This window comes from Podospora pseudocomata, assembly GCF_035222375.1.
Source record: "Podospora pseudocomata strain CBS 415.72m chromosome 1 map unlocalized CBS415.72m_1, whole genome shotgun sequence".
Lineage (NCBI taxonomy): Eukaryota > Fungi > Ascomycota > Sordariomycetes > Sordariales > Podosporaceae > Podospora > Podospora pseudocomata.
In genome coordinates this window covers 5,096,865-5,115,074 of record NW_026946363.1, presented here as the reverse complement: position 1 = coordinate 5,115,074, position 18,210 = coordinate 5,096,865, and the positions used below count along the sequence as shown (strand labels likewise).

At 52.5% G+C, this 18,210-nt stretch overlaps 5 protein-coding genes and 1 non-coding gene across 6 annotated transcripts; 3 read left to right on the top strand and 3 right to left on the bottom strand.

Annotated features, from left to right (window-relative positions):
* Positions 1–10: 10 nt before the first annotated feature.
* Positions 11–2,394, bottom strand: QC762_117530 (uncharacterized protein; the record flags this gene model as incomplete). Its single annotated transcript, XM_062886183.1, has 2 exons — positions 11–671; positions 730–2,394. 2 exons carry the CDS (start codon positions 2,392–2,394, stop codon positions 348–350), a joined length of 1,989 nt encoding a protein of 662 aa, XP_062749239.1. The 3' UTR covers positions 11–347.
* Positions 2,395–3,658: 1,264 nt separating this feature from the next.
* On the bottom strand, positions 3,659–6,156 carry QC762_117520 (uncharacterized protein; the record flags this gene model as incomplete). The annotated part of the gene is made up of 2 exons (XM_062886182.1): positions 3,836–6,156; positions 3,659–3,779 (listed from the first exon to the last, which is right to left on the bottom strand). The coding sequence occupies exons 1-2, from the start codon at positions 4,312–4,314 to the stop codon at positions 3,659–3,661; spliced, it is 600 nt and encodes a 199-aa protein (XP_062749238.1). The 5' UTR covers positions 4,315–6,156.
* Positions 6,157–6,177: 21 nt separating this feature from the next.
* On the top strand, positions 6,178–8,154 carry GPI2 (glycosylphosphatidylinositol anchor biosynthesis). Its single transcript, XM_062886181.1, has 2 exons — positions 6,178–6,711; positions 6,773–8,154. The coding sequence occupies exons 1-2, from the start codon at positions 6,420–6,422 to the stop codon at positions 8,077–8,079; spliced, it is 1,599 nt and encodes a 532-aa protein (XP_062749237.1). The 5' UTR covers positions 6,178–6,419; the 3' UTR covers positions 8,080–8,154.
* Positions 8,155–8,283: 129 nt separating this feature from the next.
* Positions 8,284–8,375, bottom strand: QC762_0017240. Its single transcript has one exon. It is a non-coding gene; the product is annotated as a tRNA-Pro (tRNA).
* An 811-nt stretch (positions 8,376–9,186) lies between these two features.
* QC762_117500 (uncharacterized protein) lies at positions 9,187–11,368 on the top strand (the record flags this gene model as incomplete). Its single annotated transcript, XM_062886180.1, has 3 exons — positions 9,187–9,625; positions 9,675–10,533; positions 10,597–11,368. 3 exons carry the CDS (start codon positions 9,187–9,189, stop codon positions 11,366–11,368), a joined length of 2,070 nt encoding a protein of 689 aa, XP_062749236.1.
* A 1,015-nt stretch (positions 11,369–12,383) lies between these two features.
* QC762_117490 (uncharacterized protein) lies at positions 12,384–15,923 on the top strand (the record flags this gene model as incomplete). Its single annotated transcript, XM_062886179.1, has 4 exons — positions 12,384–12,532; positions 12,592–14,971; positions 15,008–15,227; positions 15,286–15,923. 4 exons carry the CDS (start codon positions 12,384–12,386, stop codon positions 15,921–15,923), a joined length of 3,387 nt encoding a protein of 1,128 aa, XP_062749235.1.
* Between the last annotated feature and the right edge of the window lie 2,287 nt (positions 15,924–18,210).

The window sequence follows — 18,210 nt, the reverse complement described above, 5'->3', positions numbered from 1 at the left end:
CGACTACATGTCGGAAGATAAATATCTTTTTTCTGTGTGTTTTGTGTGATGAAGTGTGAATATCTATGGCGCTATTTTGAAGGTAAGGGATTTGAACACCTTGGCTAATAGTATGGGGATGTATTGAGAATGCTATGTAGCAAAAGTAAATCGAATGAAATCCAGGCAAATCTTCAAAGCAAATTCCAATGGTATAAGATGAGAATGAAGGAAGCGATTTCTGTAAAGAAGAAAAGAGGATAAATGGTATAGCAAGGAAATATACAACCAAACGTAGAAAACCATCATCTCCAACGTGATCTCAACCAACCTTATCATCCTGCATTCAGCAGCTCATCACGTCTCTCTCACTTCCGATGAATATCGACCCTAGCAATAACCTTTTCCGCATCAGGCATACGTGTGATGCACAACGCCCTGCAGAATGCACCCCATTCATCCTTGGTGCCCTCCTTTACAGCCTCGCTCAGATCCTGACCATACTGTTCCCTAAACGCCCGCTTCACCTGCTGCATGTGATTGGCATCCCAGTGATACCTCACCAACCGCGAAATCAACAGCTCCTTTCTCAGCTCGTCCTTCTTGGACGCCTTGAGCGCGTGCTGGAGCAACATGGCGTCTCTCATGGGCTTGTTGATCACCCCGTTGAGGATATGCGCTAGAACCTCGCCCTATATTCGTCACGCGTCAACATCATGCTCAAAACTTGCAGGACTAGAGAGAACTTACCACCAAATTCCCACTCTTCTTCAGCGCATCCTTGGCAAAGTTCCCTCCCCTACTAACTTCCCTATAAACCCTCATCACCTCCCTCAAATGCTCCTCCCCCCTCCCCACCACAATCTCCAACATCTTACTCTCCCCGCCCTTCTCGCTCTTGACAGCCTTGTACAACTCCTTAACATCCTGCTCCACCAAATCCGCATCAATCCTCCACCTCCTCTCCCTACCATCCCAAACATCCTCCTGCCTCCCCCCCTCCAGCACCATCAGCACCGCCTTCTTAAACTTGTCCTCCCTCAGCTCCGTCCTCATCGCCCTCGTGAGAGAATTCCCATACTTCTTGTCACTAAACCCATCCTTGATCAGCCTAATCTCCTCGTTTGACCTCCCCATCAAACTCTCAATCAGCAACTCCCTCCGCGTCTTGTCCCCATGGTACCAAAAATTAGCCCAGTAACTCTCGCTCTCCCACCTGCCGAGCGCAGTAGCGTAACACGCCTTCATCAAGTTGGGATCCTCATCCTTGAGCCTGGCACGGATATGTTTCGCAATGTTGACTCCCTTTCTTTCCGTGCCGGTTTTGACAAGGCGCTTGTATTCCTGGCGCAGCTCCATGATTTGCTCGTGGGACATGCCAGGCAGGATTTCGATGAGGGGTTCTGTTTCGGGAGGGCGGCGGTCGCCCTTTAGGGCTTTTGCCAGCCTGGCAGCGTCGTCGACCGGGTCGTGGAACCTCGCGCGTCGTTTCTTCTTCTGTTCGGATTCAGAGTCTGAACCGAGGGGGGAGAGCGCTTCGAGGATATGATGTCCGGGAGAGGAGGGCATGAGCAGGGGGGAGGGCATGGGTGACATGGATTGGTACGTTCCGTGGTAGGCTTCCAATAGCGGGGAAGGGGGGGCGGAGGAGAGGGAGAGGGAGTGGTGGGGGCTGTGGACCGACAGGGTTGACATGCGATTCGTTGGGGGCAGAGGGGAAGAGGTTCGCTTCATGGCGGATTTCAAGGGGGATGATGGGCCGGGAGAGGGGGAACGGCCGGGGCGAGGGGTAGGTTCGAGCGAGGTGCCGTAGCGGTCTGTCTTGGAGACGGAACCATACTCGTAAGGCCTCGGCTGGGCGTAGTTGAACGATGGTGCCGAGGCAGAAGGGTTGGGGATCGGGATCGGGATGGACTGGGGGACAGGAGCATCATATTTGGATTGCCCCGGCAGCTTCCCATAGGCGAGATCATCCTGGAGCTTATCCTTCTTCTCCCTGCGGCGGCGCTCCTTATCGGACTCCCTCCCGAAAGAATCGCGGGAGTCTCTCGGCGAAGACGAGGGCTCGGCGGTTCTGATCTCAGGATATCTCCGTCTCTGGCTGTCGCTGTCCGAGTCCCGGTCGCGGTCTGCTCTTCTACCGCTATATCGACCGTACTCAGCTTCAAGAGGATCACCATAGATATGACCCTGTCCCTGGAGGTTCACCACCGAGGGAGGTCTCGCGCCGTAAAAGTCCTCATCGGCGGCAGATCCCCACTGTGAGAGCCGTTCATACTCGCTGTATGCCGTCACCGTAGAGGGCGTGAATCCGCGGTCGGTAGAGCTGTACGGTGATGCTTCCACCACATCGGCGCGCCGGCCCGGAGAACGGGACCGGGCGCGCCGGCCGCCATCGTCAACCTGCAGAGACATTATTATGTCTTGCTACTTCTGGAAGTAAGCTCGCGGCTGGCTTGCAGCTGTGAGATGCCGGGTTTGAGCTTTCACACGGCAAACTGTTTGTCGACACGGAGTTCGGATGAGACCCAAAAATGCGGGGTGAACCAAGTGTGAGTTGGTCTTGGCGTAAGATACAGGTGACGCGGTTGCAGCAAGCTTCGGACTCGACTTTCTGCAGGAAGAGGGAAACTGAATTCTTTTTATCTGAAAGAAAAGAAGAGCAAAAAGATGTTGGTCGGGGGACGGCTGACGGATGAGGATCAGGGAAAGGAAGGCTGAAGGCCTGAGGCAAGGCATGGGTATCAAGGGAGGGGGGGTTTGTGCTGTGTTGGGCTTCTGGGATCGCTCGTGCTTGGGTTTGAAGAGGCTGGGCTGCATGAGAGTTCCGTAAGCCATGAAACATCAGTGGGCATTTACCACGCCGCTCTCTCTGCATCCTGACGATAATCAAGAGGTCTTATTCGCCGATGTATTCGTTGGTAATCTTAGTTCTCACACTCTGCATTCCCGAGCTCGACTTATGCAATGAATACAGTCAGTGGTGTCGACTTGCTCTTGAGCCGCTTGCCGATGTGGCTTGTGATCACAGCGAACAGCCTCAAAGATGGAGTTGCAAGGGCTTGGCGATGGAATGCTTGGCATCACGGGGTAGGTATGATCAGTCGGGACCTCCGAACCCCGCATTTCCGGCGCCGATATGCGAGAAAGGCGGATCCCGGGGCGGCCGGCTCAGCCTCCATGGTCCTTGGCACGGGTGTAGAAGCCGCACTTAACGTCATAGGATGTCTAATATATCGCCCTTTGAGATAGGTAACTTGCACTTTCAGATCTCCTCGAGGCGGGTGAGGGATGGAAGCGGAACACGTTGGGCTCGGCTCGTTGGACTGCAGTGAGGCCTTCTGGAGCTCACATCGGCCCACTCCTGAGAGACCATACGGAAATTGCACACGTGCTCGAGTGTTGTTGCACAAATTGTTCGGTAAGCAAGTGCACGAGGGAGCCTAATGATAATTATAATTTTTTTGCGAGATATATTCAAGTAAGCAACACCTGCTCGGTTGCCAGACGATGGCAACGGAACATGAACATGCCCTATCAAGTCCTCACGAATGTTGGTCTTGAGGCCATTCGTTGTTGGTTCTGATGATATGCTGACACACAGTCGAGCTTCAGGTTGGCCTAATAGCCATCAGAAAAGAGGTATCGAGGCTAATTTCGAGCTATGCTCTGCTCATCTTCACAGCAAGGCTTTCTTCTCATCCGACACATCCTTGGGGACATCCGAAGCAGCTTCTGACTGGATTGAGCACACCTCTCGAATTGGGCTCTCTTCTAACCTGATATTGCCTTGCTCTTGTCTATCATGTATCGTTAGTGAAGCCCTTCCATCCATACTTTGTCAACTATGACTTACCTCCTCACATAGCTACCCCAAGTCTCCACCATTACCACCACAAGAAGGAAAGACGTTGCAAGATAGATGATGAGCATATCGTTGTTTTCGCGTAGTAGCCTCCCATGATGACACGGCATTCCTGGTCGGGCGAACGACGCAAAGGTGGTGATATCGACGTCGGTCTCGGTAACCTCCAGCAAGTCCTCATCGCCCAGTGTCACGACAGGCGCATCCATTTCGTCCTCCCATGTTTCCGCGGCAGGCCGGTGTTTTGTGAGCGGTCGCAACTGCGGTGAAGCGACTTCTATTGGTGTTTGCGCAGATCCATCTTGACTCCTCTCGGAGATAACACTGGAGAGCTCGCTCGACCGGGACTGGAGGACAGTCACAACTCCATTGGCAGCGTCCGAGAAGATTTCCAATCGTTCCTTCAACAAAACAGGCACAGGCGAGCATGTCGCCATATGCGCAAGGCCAAGCACAATGTACCACCTCATTTTGATATGCGACCAAGGTGCGACAATTTAACTCGGGCAAATCCAAGAACTCACGGGTTGGTCACTCTTGCGTCCTTTTAAGGAGCACCCCGGCGACAAAGAACAAAGAGTAACGTCGGGCTTCGAAACCGAGGGGGGCGGTAGTGGAATAATCCAAACAAAGGAAGGGGAGCAGGAGCTTGCCGAGGCGCAATGATGCGCAGCGATGAGGAAATTCGAAAGTCAGTGAGGCCGGGTAATTGGCAGAGGCAGGCCCAGACAGCTGAATATGCCGAGCGCAATATGTTGAAAGACAAGAAAACACCGAGTACAGATGCTATGCAGCAGGCTAAATGGAGGAAGAGCAGAAATTGAGCTTACAAACGCCGTTACACGGGAGGGGAAGTCGGAGAAGCTGAAAAGGACGGCGTGTTGGCCCCGCGAAGGTAGTGTGGGTGGTTGGGTCTTTATGAAGACGGGAAGCAACCACCAAGCAGGGCATTTCACGATAGCGTCGAGCTCACATAGGACGACGTCCATAAGCAGGGCGCACCAGGCCAACAGGCCCCCGTGTGCTAGACGCCGCTATGCACCCGGAGGGTCTACACCAACCGAACCACTGCGCCGCAGTGCATCTCAATCTGCTCTTGGCGCCTGGTCCAAGGCAGGCAGTCTGTCGTGTATCGGATTTATACTGTGGTGACCACCTCTTGGAACAATATGATGATGCGCTGACTTGTTGCCAGTCGGCCGTTGTGGGGGAAGGCGTCCAACGGATCCCCATCTTTTTTTTTCGCGACCATTATGCCACCGGTGGGCAAACGGCGAAGCCGATCATGGAGCGGCCCACGCTAGAAAATGGCCATGTGCCAGACGACGGCGAGGACGAGCGAGAGAGTTGCGTGTGCTGAGACAAGCTGTGAGCGGCACGTTGCATGCATATCGGTAGGTGCCGGAAAAGATTAGGTCAACTTGGCAGCCCTGTCCTTCTCGTCCTTTTCTTGGGGGGTGCTGAAAAGGGAGGGGGGAAGTCGTAGCGACACAGAGAATCTCGTATTCAATAATCGGTCGCCGTTCCGGACCAACGACCCATCATACGAGTTACCCACAACGACGCCGTTTGACCATCGTGTTGATTCTCCAGCAAGCCGCGGTTCATGCGATCTTTGTCTTGGCCTCGTGGGGACAAATAAGTTCTGCATCTTCAGCTGCCCCAGTAGGTGTTTCAATGGCTCTGAACTGGAAGCAAGGCGCCACTTGTATAAAAGGCCCGTCTGCATCTGTAACACGAGCTTCTGAGCTGCTGATGGCCCACTTTGACAACGGATGCCTCCTATGCTCATCCACGGCCGTTGAGCTAGAATAGGGTATATCCATCGCCGAGAAATGCAATGAATATGCAGCCCCTGAAGACTTACATCTTCGCCGCATCAATACGCATCCAGAACAGCGGAACTCTTTGGCTGGAGCGATCGAGGCCAACTCCTAGAAAGCTTGACGATGCCCGCCATGGCCCGGATGCCGCTCGGGAGGAGAACAGGAAAAAGCTTGACTGACCCCTTTATGCATGAGGTACACCTTGGGTGGTTATCAGGCCTTTTGTTGGGTTACACAGGCGGTCCGAAGGCGGGATCCTGGTCCTGTGCCTGGAAAGGTTGCATGCTTAACCTTTGAAGTGAATGGAACCATGAAAAGCTCCAGCTGTTTTTGGAGATATGTTGGTGACGATGATCATTGCTTACGCGTCGTAGGAGTCGCTCATGTTAAATCGCCCTGATTACCCATGTCTGTGGGAGCATGCGTACGTGTACAGCATGTCCAGCAAATACGACAAGCAAGGGACTGAGTGATGACAGAGAATTGAACTCTTTCTCCTGAGGTTTGATGTGGTTAAGACGGAAGGTGGATGGCGGGACCTGAGAGCCCCACAAATCAAGAAGTGGCCCAAGCTTTTAGCGTGCTCGGTGCCAAGGGGCAGCTATTGCCTGCCACACGCCAGTGCAATGACTTGCCAATGCGGCTTTGCTGCTGGCGAACACATCAGATTCCTCCCCTACATGTTTAGCACTGCTGTGGCATTCATCAACAATATCATTGTGCATATGGGAGAGCAGTGACTCCACCCCATGGCCCCTCCGTCGGGCCTCCATCAATCGGCCATTCCCTCCGATTTTGAGAAGCCCTTCCCAGCCCTGGTGCGCTCCTCGACCGTCCCAGCGAGCCTCAAGTCGCACCGCGCCGACCCATCCCATCTGGCCCCCGAGGACGCATATACCCCTATTTCACCACCCAGACAGCCTGGCCTCTTCGATACCGGTCTCGATACGCGGCCACGGCACATCAGGCGTAATGACACGAGCAGGAGTCGTAGTAGAAGGCGGAAGCGCTTCCAGAAGCTCTTATGGGTGAAGCAATCATGTGCGCATACTGGACACCATTCTCTTGTGGTTGCTCCTGACCTAACACGAGCGCATTGCAGATCCCGACAACTATACCGACCAAGCGACCTTTCTCGAGAACCTACAGCGCAACCCACGGGTGCAGCCGTATGACTTCTGGCCCCTGGTCGCCGATTCGACTGTCATCTTGCAGCATGTCTGCTCCGTCATAATATTCATTGTTTGCTTTGTGGGCATATTTCAGGAGAGGGTGAGCCCCGTGTCGGTAGTCGGATGGGGGAGCTTTGCGACGTTTCTCGGTTGGCTGCTATGGGATTGGTGGATGACCCAGGAGGACCAGACCGGTGCTGGCGAAAGCGGTGACATGACAAGGAGCATGCGGGATGGGCGAATATACAGAGAATACCGACCCCCTCGGCGACAAGACTCTTTACCTGGGCCAAGTCTTCACCAACCATTGCCGAATAACATCAGCACAGCTAGCATATCGAGCACCTCGAACCTACCATCAGCAGCCAGCTCGACTACCAATCTCCTCCAATACAACCACCGACCAAATCCGACATCTCACCAGCATCATGATAATACCTCTCACAACTCAACAGCACCTAAGCTCCTGACTCCAGGACACTCACACTCGCGCTCTGTCTCCTCAGTTCACTCGGTAACATCGCAGAACAGCGCCAACTCCCCAACCAGCACCAGGGGTCCAAACCACGACTCCGACCCAGACTCCCTCCCCAACACACGCGCGTACCTTCGCGTATCAACCATCAAATCCGCCATCCTCATCTACTTCACCTTGCTGGGCTTATCCCCCATCCTCAAGTCCCTCACCCGATCCACCTCCTCCGATTCCATCTGGGCCATGTCCTTTTGGCTCCTAGCAATCAACATCTTCTTCTTCGACTACTCAGGCGGCACCCCCTCCCACATCTCTGGCCCGCACAAAACCAAGAAAATGCCGGTCGCTTCCTTGTCAACCAACGCCGCTCTCATGGCGTCCACCGTCCTTGCCTCCCGCCTTCCCTCCACAGGCCAAGTCTTCTCCCTCACGCTCTTCAGCATCGAGGTGTTTGGCCTGTTTCCAGTTTTCAGATCATACGCTAGGCACCGAAGCTGGCGGTATCATTTTCTTTTGACTGTGCTGTTGGTTTTGGGAGCGGGGGGTGGAGTGGGGATCATATTAGGGGAGGCACCGGCGACGTCGTGGCCATGGAAGAGAGGACTGGCCGGGATGGTGATTGGGTGTTTGATCAGTGCGGTTGCGATTGGGGGGTGCAGTTGGTGGTTGATTGGGATGCAAAAGTACAAGAATGAGATTTATGGGCCGTGGGATCCGGCGAGGCCCATTATTATCAGTAGGAGGCATTGGGATGATGATTAGATAGAAGGGATATGGTGGTTGGGGGAGTAAATATTCGGATAGAGATGAAAAATAGTAGACTTTGATTTTATCGGAATGAATGCTGTGTGTGTGATGGATGGCCCTTTACATTTACTCTTGTGCATAGTTGTGAGGTTATGCAGTCGAATCTCATGATGTACCAAAAAGGTATCATGATAATGATGAATGAACAGCAAAACATTGGGGCCGAGCCAGGGCTCGAACCTGGGACCACTTGCAACAGCTTATGAGAGGAAATTCCCAAAGCAAGTATGCTACCACTACACCACACGGCCATTTGGAACAATGGAATTCTTTGTTTGTGTGAGATGTGGCATCAGCTTATTGGATTATATGTGGGGAGCTCTCAGCTGAGGAGAGGAGCCATGCCGATAAGGGGTTGGATGCTATGGGGGCACGGCAGGTGAGTCAAGAGGGGCAACAGACATACTGAGACAGAGTTGTTCTGATGAGTGCCGGCTGTGTAAAACGCATAAAATATATCTTCTATACGACATATATAGTAGGTGAAAGTTGATTTACCTGGGTGAACTTGTCCCTTCTGATTTCAAGTGAAGGGTTAGGGTTGATTATATCTTCGGATGAAAGTGATGTTGAGATGTGCTTTGTCAGCACGATCACCGCCCCACCCAGCCGATTGATTGCCCCTCATTCATTCCCCTCACAAGTTAATTCCGGTGCTAAACTCCGCATGATAGCGACCTCCCCAGAGCCCAGCATTCGATTTGTCCCAGCAATGTCGTCACTAGTATATATCGGCTGGTGTTCGGTGCGGGAAGGGTGGGTGAGATAGCTTGTGGCTCTGGTACAACGGCGGCGAAGTGAGGTGCCATGCCCGTGTCATCCATTCAGTCAATGAAACAATTGCTCTGCTCTTTTCTTCATGATGCGCTTTTGATAACTCGTTTGCTTGTCACGAGTGATATTTCTTGCTTTTGAAGAGCGATCTGTTAAAGCGCATTTGAACTACCCCTCGTGGCTTATCAATCGACTTGCCTCTCACCACAGCTGGCTTCAACCGGTCGAAATACAACAACACTTTGGACTTTCAGCGTCGACGTTTCAACAGTTTTTCAGTCTACCACAATGAGTAGCGACAATTACCGCGGTGACCCCAACGATGGCGGCCCGCTGGATTCCGACGACTGGACCTCCTACGTCCCCTATTCGATGCATGAAGCTACTCGCGAGCGGGTCGAAGACGGAGAGGAACATGACCAGGAGTACTATGATGAAATTTTGAGGGAAGAAATGGCAGAACATGAGCGGCTTCATGCGTCCGGCGATGCGGAGGGACTCGAGTTGGAGGTTGTATTGGAGCAGGTTCCGGTCGGTAATGAGGATGATGAGGATGAAGAAGATGAAGAAGATGAAGAAGATGAAGAAGATGAAGAAGATGAAGAAGATGAAGAAGATGAAGAAGATGAAGAAGATGAAGAAGAAGAAGATGATGATAATCAAGCTACTGCCGAGGAGAGGGAGGGAGGTCAGCTACTGAGGAGAATTGTGAGACTTGTTGGGAATGGTGAGTGTTGACTGGGGGTGATTTATGAGACCCGGCTGACGATTTGTAGGTGCCTCGGGGGCAGTTGGGTTGAGCCAGCGACAGATTCTTGCTTTGCTGAGAGGGCATGATCTTACGGACTTGATTTTTGATGATGCCGAGGTTGATGAGATGATGTATCAGCGGCGGACCAACAGACAAGACCCGGATAGGTTTCCCAAGGTACCGAGTGAGGAGGGGAGGAAACTGATGGAGTCGGGGGCGTTTGGGTCGTTTGATATCCGTGATCGGAGGTATAAGGATATCTCGAGGAGAATTCTCGATCGAGAGCTAGGTCTGGGCGGCAAGGCTGAGCAGCTGAGGAATCGAGGAATGATGCTGCAACAGATGATACCGGTATCCAAGCCAGAGATGATTATCCATTACGACGATCCCGTTTGTTGCGGCCAGTTCTCCGACGATGGCAACTTCTTTTACACCTGCAACAAAGACTTTAAAGTACGGTTATACGATACCTCGAATGTTTACGACTGGAAGTACTACAAAACGTTCGACTATCCGTTTGGTCAATGGACGATGACCGATGCCGACCTCAGCCCTGATAACCGCTGGCTAGCGTTTACGTCGTTGCAGCCTGAAGTTGCGATTGCTCCCACCGACCCGAAGGATACCGGCGATTCATACACACTTAACTTTGCCGGAGGGTACAGTCAGCCTGGGTATGGTGGGAGCTTTGCCATCTTCTCCGTGAGGTTCTCGGGCGATGGGCGTCAGCTTGTCGCGGGCACGAATACCGACTCCGTGGTAGTGTATGACATCGAAACACGCACAACACTACATCACGTTCATGGGCATAACGACGATGTGAACGCCGTTTGCTTTGCCGACAAGAACTCGCCTCACATCCTGTACTCCGGCTCAGATGACTGGTAGGTTTTCTTCTTTTCTGCACAGAAAGTCTTGAGATGGTAACTGATGCCATGTCTCTATAGTACGATTAAAGTATGGGACACCCGTTCCATTGGTGATGGCCGCCCAGCCGGGGCCTTTGTAGGACACACCGAAGGCCTTACCTATATCGACTCCAAGCAGGATGGTCGTTACATCCTTTCCAATGGTAAAGACCAGTCGATGAAACTGTGGGACTTGCGCAAAGCAATGTCTACCTCCACTTTCCTTTCAACAAATCCAACGGCCATCACTCAATCTCCAGATTATCAGTTCGACTACCGCTGGCAAGAATATGACGACTCACGATGGTATCAACACCCGCACGACAACTCAGTCGTGACTTTCCGTGGACACAAGGTTCAGAGGACACTCATCAGATGCCACTTTTCGCCACCCAACAGCACAGATAGTCGATACGTCTACTCTGGAAGTGCAGATGGGCATGTATACATTTGGAACATGGACGCCACACTCGCGAAGACCATTGACGTTCAAAAAGCCACAGAGCCAGCCACTGGAAGCAACGCGAGACTCAGGACGAGGCGGTATAGATTGCATAGCTTCGAGAATGACTGGAGTACTATTGTGAGAGATGTGGGATGGCATCCGAATGCGCCGGTACTGGTCGCTAGTTCGTGGAACGGCTCGGCGAATGATACGGGAACGGCAAGCGTGCATGGGTACAACGAGGCTGACGATGATGATGGGGAGGAGAGTGAGGATGAGGGGATGGCAATGGGGAGAGTGGTGGATGAAAAGTTAAATGCCCCGCGGGTGGCTACTGGAGGTTGGAGGCAGAGATATGATATGTAAGAAGTTGAATGATGTTTCGGCGTTGCATGGCTGGGTTGAGAGGCTCAAATTGAGATGATGTGTATGATGCCTATGACACTGTTCTGGACGGTTTAGGATATCGATTGATTTCATGATCTAGTTGTTACATTTCGGGTACCTGGTAACGTGACAGCACTCTATTGCTCCCACGATCTTGATGGATGAACAAAGTTTGTCCCAATGTTCTAACAGGAAGGTGCTCAGGTCGGCCGTTCGAGGACGCGAATGTGTGGGGGCTAAACAAGGGGCGGGGAGGACGGAAGTGGAGGTTTGCCCCCGTGGCCCCCAAAGGCTTGCGCAAAGACTCCATCACGTTATCACCTCTTGATTCTTCTCAACGGCCTCAAATGCCGGTACCTTTGTCTGAATTGCCTCTAAAGTAGGTACCTTTGTTGGTGCTGCGCCTTATGCTAAGCTTACTACGTCTAGTCGTCCGGCAAGCGTAGCATTCCATAGGTGGACGATGAGTCGTCGGCGCCGAGAATCATTTCCTAAATCTGCAAGGCTGTCTGGAGTCACAGTTGCACGCCGACCTAGACCTTGTCTGTTGGACTAGCTTTTTTTACCCGAGCGGTTACTCAACCCAAGCGAGCCACTACGGCAACGATACATGGGTGTATATCTCGAGGCTGTGCCTCTCAGATGGTAAGCAACAGAAATATCGGCACACGCTTGGCTAGTACTGACCCGAAAACTGTAGCCCTAACCGGCCGGATGCATAGAGGTTATGCCGGTACCTCGCGGCTCTTGGGTCTCATTCTGGTCGCTGAGACGCGATAGTGTCGTTGCATTGATGAACAGATGAGCAAGGGTCTTGAGCAACGGCATTAGAGATGGCCCGCAGACGACTCAGATCGACGTGATGGCTTCCCTTCTTCATGGGTATACAAGGGAGAAGGCTTCTCCCCCGCCTGACCCCGAGTTTCACGCCTGACCACGACTCTCTCACCGTCTTGGATCTCGCGGAAGTCGGCGTGCTTGTTGTAAGCCGACCATGTCCAGAATTTTGAAGGCGCCTTTCAAGGCCCTACAGACTAGGTCGCCGCCATCGAGTGATACTCAGTCTCAACAACCAGACGAGGGTCTTCGCAACACGAAGCCTTTGGTCCTCAGAACTCCTTTCTTGATTGCAATCGGTCTCTAGTAGGTGACTCTTCTCCAGTTTCATGATCAAGGTTCGCTAACAAGACTCATTGTGCTAGCATCATTGGCCTCATTGTGGCACTCGAATATGGTTTTCGAACAATCACAATCGCGGAAAACCGATTGCCCGTCCTTAATGAGTACGGGTACGAAGACGGTACCGGAGCCTATGGCCCCTTCCTGGCACCACGCCTCTATAAGGCTAGAGCAGAGGAAGACTCGTCCCAGTTGTCCACAACCACTGGATTCTCGTCCACTGGAACGCCCTCTGCAACAAGCACGGCTCCTCCGGTTTTCACATCCTTCCCGCAAAACACCAGCAGCTCAGCGTTCACCCCGGAGCCGATCTTGATCTCAACGTCGAGTTCAACGTCAACGTCAACGGCAACGTTAGGATGGGATGCCTTGCCAACAGAGGCCATGGAATTCGGTGAGCGTATCGGATATCCTGTCATACACGTTCCGACCAACGGAACTTTGAGCCCAAACAGAACCAGCCCCTATGGAATACAGCGTCGAGTGCCGCCCAAGGACAAGTATGGGCAAATAGCGGGATACCGAATCAGGCTATCCTTCTGGCATGTGGCGTATTGGAAAAGTTCTCGGCCTGGGGACATACCATACGTCCGCACCCCAGTAAAGTTTATCAGCAGTATCAACTTCTTTCCACTGGATAAAGCAACCGAATCGGACTGTACGATCATTTGCGACGGCCCTGCCTTCGTCTTTCTGGAGCCCTCGTGTTGGTCTGAGTGGTCAAGGGTTGCAACAGCCCAACGCGACATGCGCGCTCTCAATCCATCGATCATGGTAGAGTACAACGAATTTTCATTCCACGGTGCTCGGCCGTGTGCAAAGGTCGCCCCAGATGTTGTGGAAACCAGACCGGTTACTGCTACTCTGTTTAACCCTCTTCCATCAGTCACAACCACTGAGCTCGTATACGAAGATGTCGTGGTGACAGGACCGGGCCAGGGGTCATATGTTCCTTCGACCTACACTCTGAGTGATATTGACGGAAAGCCCACCACCACGGTGACTACGCCTGTTTGGGTGCCTGCTGATACGGCGGTATACACAACAACCGTCATGACCTTGACAGACAGTAATGGCAGGCCGACCGCCACAATCACCGGACATGGGGGGAGCTCAGCGAACCAACCAAAAACCCTCTTCGATGACAAGGGGAAACCTACGGCCACAGTCATTGTGAACGGCGGGCGATGGGTATTGCGGACAAGAACAATGACAGGTGGGCATGGGACTACACCGATCGCAACGATCACTGCTTTTGCGACTCTGAAGTTTACCACTGTCACTGGGTATGACGATAAAGGAGTGTTGAGGACTGTGACGGGCAAATTTCCTCTTGTTCCCAAGACCATCACTATGCGTGATTCTAACGGGGTTCCCACGGCAACGGTAACCACGCAGGTGCCCACAACATACGACTGGGGGGTCACGATTACAGATTCCAACGGTCGACCTGTGGCCACAGTGTGGTCCAAAGATGACACCGGTATTTTTCGCGCCTGGGACGATGACAGCGACGGGAATCCCGCCACCTTGGACACGGTTTCATGGGGTGCTTATCTTTTGGCATCGTTCCTGCCCATCATCATCACGTTACCGCTCACTATCCTGGCGCAAATTATCGATTCGCACGTCAAGGCGCTACTACCTTTGAAAGCCATGTCACGCCGCTCCGATGGGTCATCGGCCGAGGATTCATTGTTTCTTACAACAGGTGGCATCAAGGGTTTCTTCACCAGTTGGCGTCTCTTGTTTCATTCAAGAGAGCCAGGTTTGCTGCTCTCGCAGATGTTGATTCTTGTCTCCTCTGCTACCGCCTCGTTCGCAACAGAAGCTATTGGCTTTAAGCTCCATGGAGGTTGTACAATCGACAGCTTTGCTGGCTGTTTTATGGAAATTGCTATCTTCCGGGCGCCGGGTCGGCTTGTACAGGTCTTTTTGAGTTTAAGTCTAGCTGTGGTTGTCTTTTTGATCTTCGCAATGTGGAACTGGCACAGAAACTGCGGATCGGATATGAGGAGTATTGCTGGTGTTGCTGCGCTCCTTACGGAGCAGACAACACGAGAAACCATCCACAAGGCCAAAGTCAACATCACGGACAAGTACGTCGAAAGAGAGAAGATGATCAAGGAACTGAGCGACCATAGGTTTGCCCTGCGTCAAGTTGCGCAGGCACCACTACTGCCGCCCAGCCCGAGGCACTCCCCAACAGCAACGTCCACATCCAGCGAGACATCCCTGGGGCTGTCCTCGTCACAGTCGTCGTCACAGAAAAAGTATGGTCCGTATTGCACAGTGAGGCACTTGACGGATCGGTCGAACACAAACAGGCCACATCTGGCCCTTGTTACACTGCAAAACGAAGGGCAGAAACAGCCCGGCGCGAGCAAGAAGACAAGCGACAAGAAGACAAGCGAGGAGGTGTCTTCTCCTATAACCAAGAAGCTGTTTTCTCTCAACCCAGTAGCACAAGACTACATTGCCCAGGTGCTCTTTCTCCTCACCATCATCGGCTTTCTCATCATGATCTTGTATTACGAGCTCACAAGCTTTCACGACTCGGCCTTTGAGATCTTTATGAACTCACAGAACCTCGGTGTGCGCGCCTTATTTGCCGGTTTGGGTTTCATCATCTCGCTGTTTTGGGATTCTTACTTCTTCAGTAAGTACCTCACCTACTCCTATTCTTTAGAACCCGATAGCTAACCACTTCCCAACAGACATAGCAACCCGAGAACCCTACCGCCTCCTCTCCCGCCACCCCCGCCTTCTCCAGACAGACGGCACCAGACGATCCAACCGCTTCTTCACTACCCCTCCCCCCCTGCACGTCTTTGAGGCCCTCACCCCTTCTAGGGTCTTTTACAGCCTCCAGGATAGATCATTTATCGTCCCTGCCGTGGCGGCTGTGACGGTGTTGTCGAAGCTGACCCCGCCGTTGTTGTCCAACATACCGTTTGTTCCTTGGCTTACGTGGGAGACTCACCAGGCGTGTGCTTGGTCGGTGGTGGGGACGTTGGTGTTGATGATTTTGGTGCTTGGGTGGAATTTAGTTGCGGTGAGGTACCCGTATATGCCGGTGAATCCGGGGGGTGACGGGATGGGGTTGGTTGGGTGGGTGTATTATCTTTGCGATTCGAATGTGAGGGCGGAGTTGGGGGAGGTTTATAGCAGGAGGCAGGAGGTTGAGAACGGGGGTGGGGTTTGGGGATGGTGGAAGGGAAGGGGACAAGGAGGGGAGAAGAAGGAGGGATCGGAGGGGGAGAGGGGGAGATATGTTACTTTTGGGGAGGTGACGGAGGCTCAGACGGGGGGTGTGAGGGTGGGTATTGGGGAGTATGGGGTTGGGAGGGGGTAGATGGGGCTGGTGTACTCATATGATAGCATTGAAAGGCATGAAATAATGATAATGAGGCGCCGATTCCAGGCATATCAAGCATGAGACATGTTGCATCAGTTAAACCGTGAACATCATTCCACCACGACCATCTGAGGTCTTTCCAGCGTAACGATATCTGGCAAAGTGATACAGCCCACGGAGTATTCGAGAGCTTATAACCACTTGGTCCGACAGCTCTTTTCTCAATAAGAAGAATCGAACGATTTAGTATGGTAAAGCCAACGAACTATATCCCGAAACATCCATACGACACAAGTAAACCCGTCCCAAAAATCTTCTTCTGTCAATGACTTGTTTCAACGCCACTCCCCCAGTAAATATCAATAACCCTCACCCAATGACCACCCATTGGCCCCCTCCCCCAACAAGCAACCAACACCAAAGCAAGCCCGAGTTGGATCATATAGTCAAACGTTTGGGTGAGCTAGCTAAGGTACTGTTGGCTGTGGACTGGATTGGGAGGTGGATTCGCGCCCGCTCGCTCCGTGTGGAAGCCCCTCATCCCGATAGAGAGAGCTGCAATTTCCGTGACGGGGCCCCGACTCATGAGGTGGCTAGAGCGCTTAGAGGGAGAGGGTGCGATTGATTCTCAGTTTGAGGAAATATGCCATTGGGTAGAGTGTTTGGGTGCCCTGCAGTTGTTTGATAGGTACGGTGTGCACAAGGGGGGTGATTGCTGGATGGAAAGGGTGTAATTCTCTGTGGATGGTCGGCGGACCTGCCCCGATAATAGGAGGACATATCTCGACGATTGGCGGGCAAGTCTCACCGGTGATTAGAGACATCCGCAGGTGGGACATGGGTCGTCCAAGACTCAACAAACTGTTTGAACAGACTTGGAGGTTTTGTGTGGGTTTTCTGGGAAAGGGTTGAGGTTGATATGAGGAATGAACGAATAGGTGCTAGCTTTCACGGCAATCATTTACCTAGGTATCAAGAAGTTAGGATATTGCAATACTCTTCATGGTGAATAATACGTCAGTATCAACATTCACGGGATTGGAAGTGGTTTGGTATGTTCGATCTGACCGAAAATTGTATATGCATCACGTGTTCACCAAAAATCACAAAGTTTGAACAGTATTTGATCGGAACATTGTGGTCTTTCCATTTGGGGGTATTAACTATTATGTACAGTATACGTTTCGCCATGTATATCTTTCCAGCTGTCCCATGTATAATAAGTGAACCCTTCCCATGAATCTTCTCATCACCCTCTGTTTGCCCAAGATGCATATCCTTCTGCAGCCCATCAATTGTTCCGATCATGTAAACTTTCAAAAGAAAACTCAAGGGGTGACGAGATTATGGGGGGTATTTGCGATAAAGCCAAAACAAATAGAAAAATCCCGCCCCCAAAAATAGCCGCCAAATAATGCAATGTAGTAATGCTATGTGTTCGTGAAGGATCGTAAGAATTGGATATCAAGGCTGAACCCGCCAGGGCGCCGAAAAAGACACTTTTGATAAAAATAAGGAAATGGGGTTTGTAGTGTACACGTTTTGTAGCCGCTCAAATCAAAAGATTTAGAGGGCAAAGGCAGCGAAAGCCGCGACGACGGCAGCAAGGCCGAAGCTGGCGGCAACACGCTCACCACCGGCGAGGACGACGCTCTGGGTGGGGCGGACGAGGCCTTCAGTGCCGGTGGGGACCGAGATGGTGGTGCCGTTGGCAGTGATGATGGCACCGCCACCATTGTTGCCAGGAACACCGGGGAGACCGCCGTCGACGATGGGGGCAGCGGTGATGGGAACAACATCAACAACGCCGGCAGTGCCAGTGGTGAAGCCGATCTCGGGAACGGGGACGGTGGTGGCAATGACAACGGTGGTGCTGCTACCGGGGATCTCAACACCGGCATCATCAGTGCAGGGAACAACAGTGGTGGTGTCGATGGTGATGGTGGTGTAGATGGGAGCAACAGTGGGAGTGGCGGTGATGGTGAGGTAGGTGGTGACAGTAGGAGCCGTGACTACGGCGGGGTTACCACCAGCCCAAGGAGCGCAGAGACCCTGGAAGAAGATGACGGCCTCGGAGATGATCTGATCGGAACCACCGTGGGCGTACAAGCAGTCGTAGACGTTCTTGACGAAGAGAGCATCGGGGCAATAGCACCCCGCATCAGTGTTGTCAGAGCAGCCGACCTGGAAGAGGAAGGTGTTCAAGCACGAGGGGACAACCTCAGGGCAAGGGAGAGTCTCGACGGGCTTGACAGAGGTGACAATGCCAGTGGTGGGGATGTCA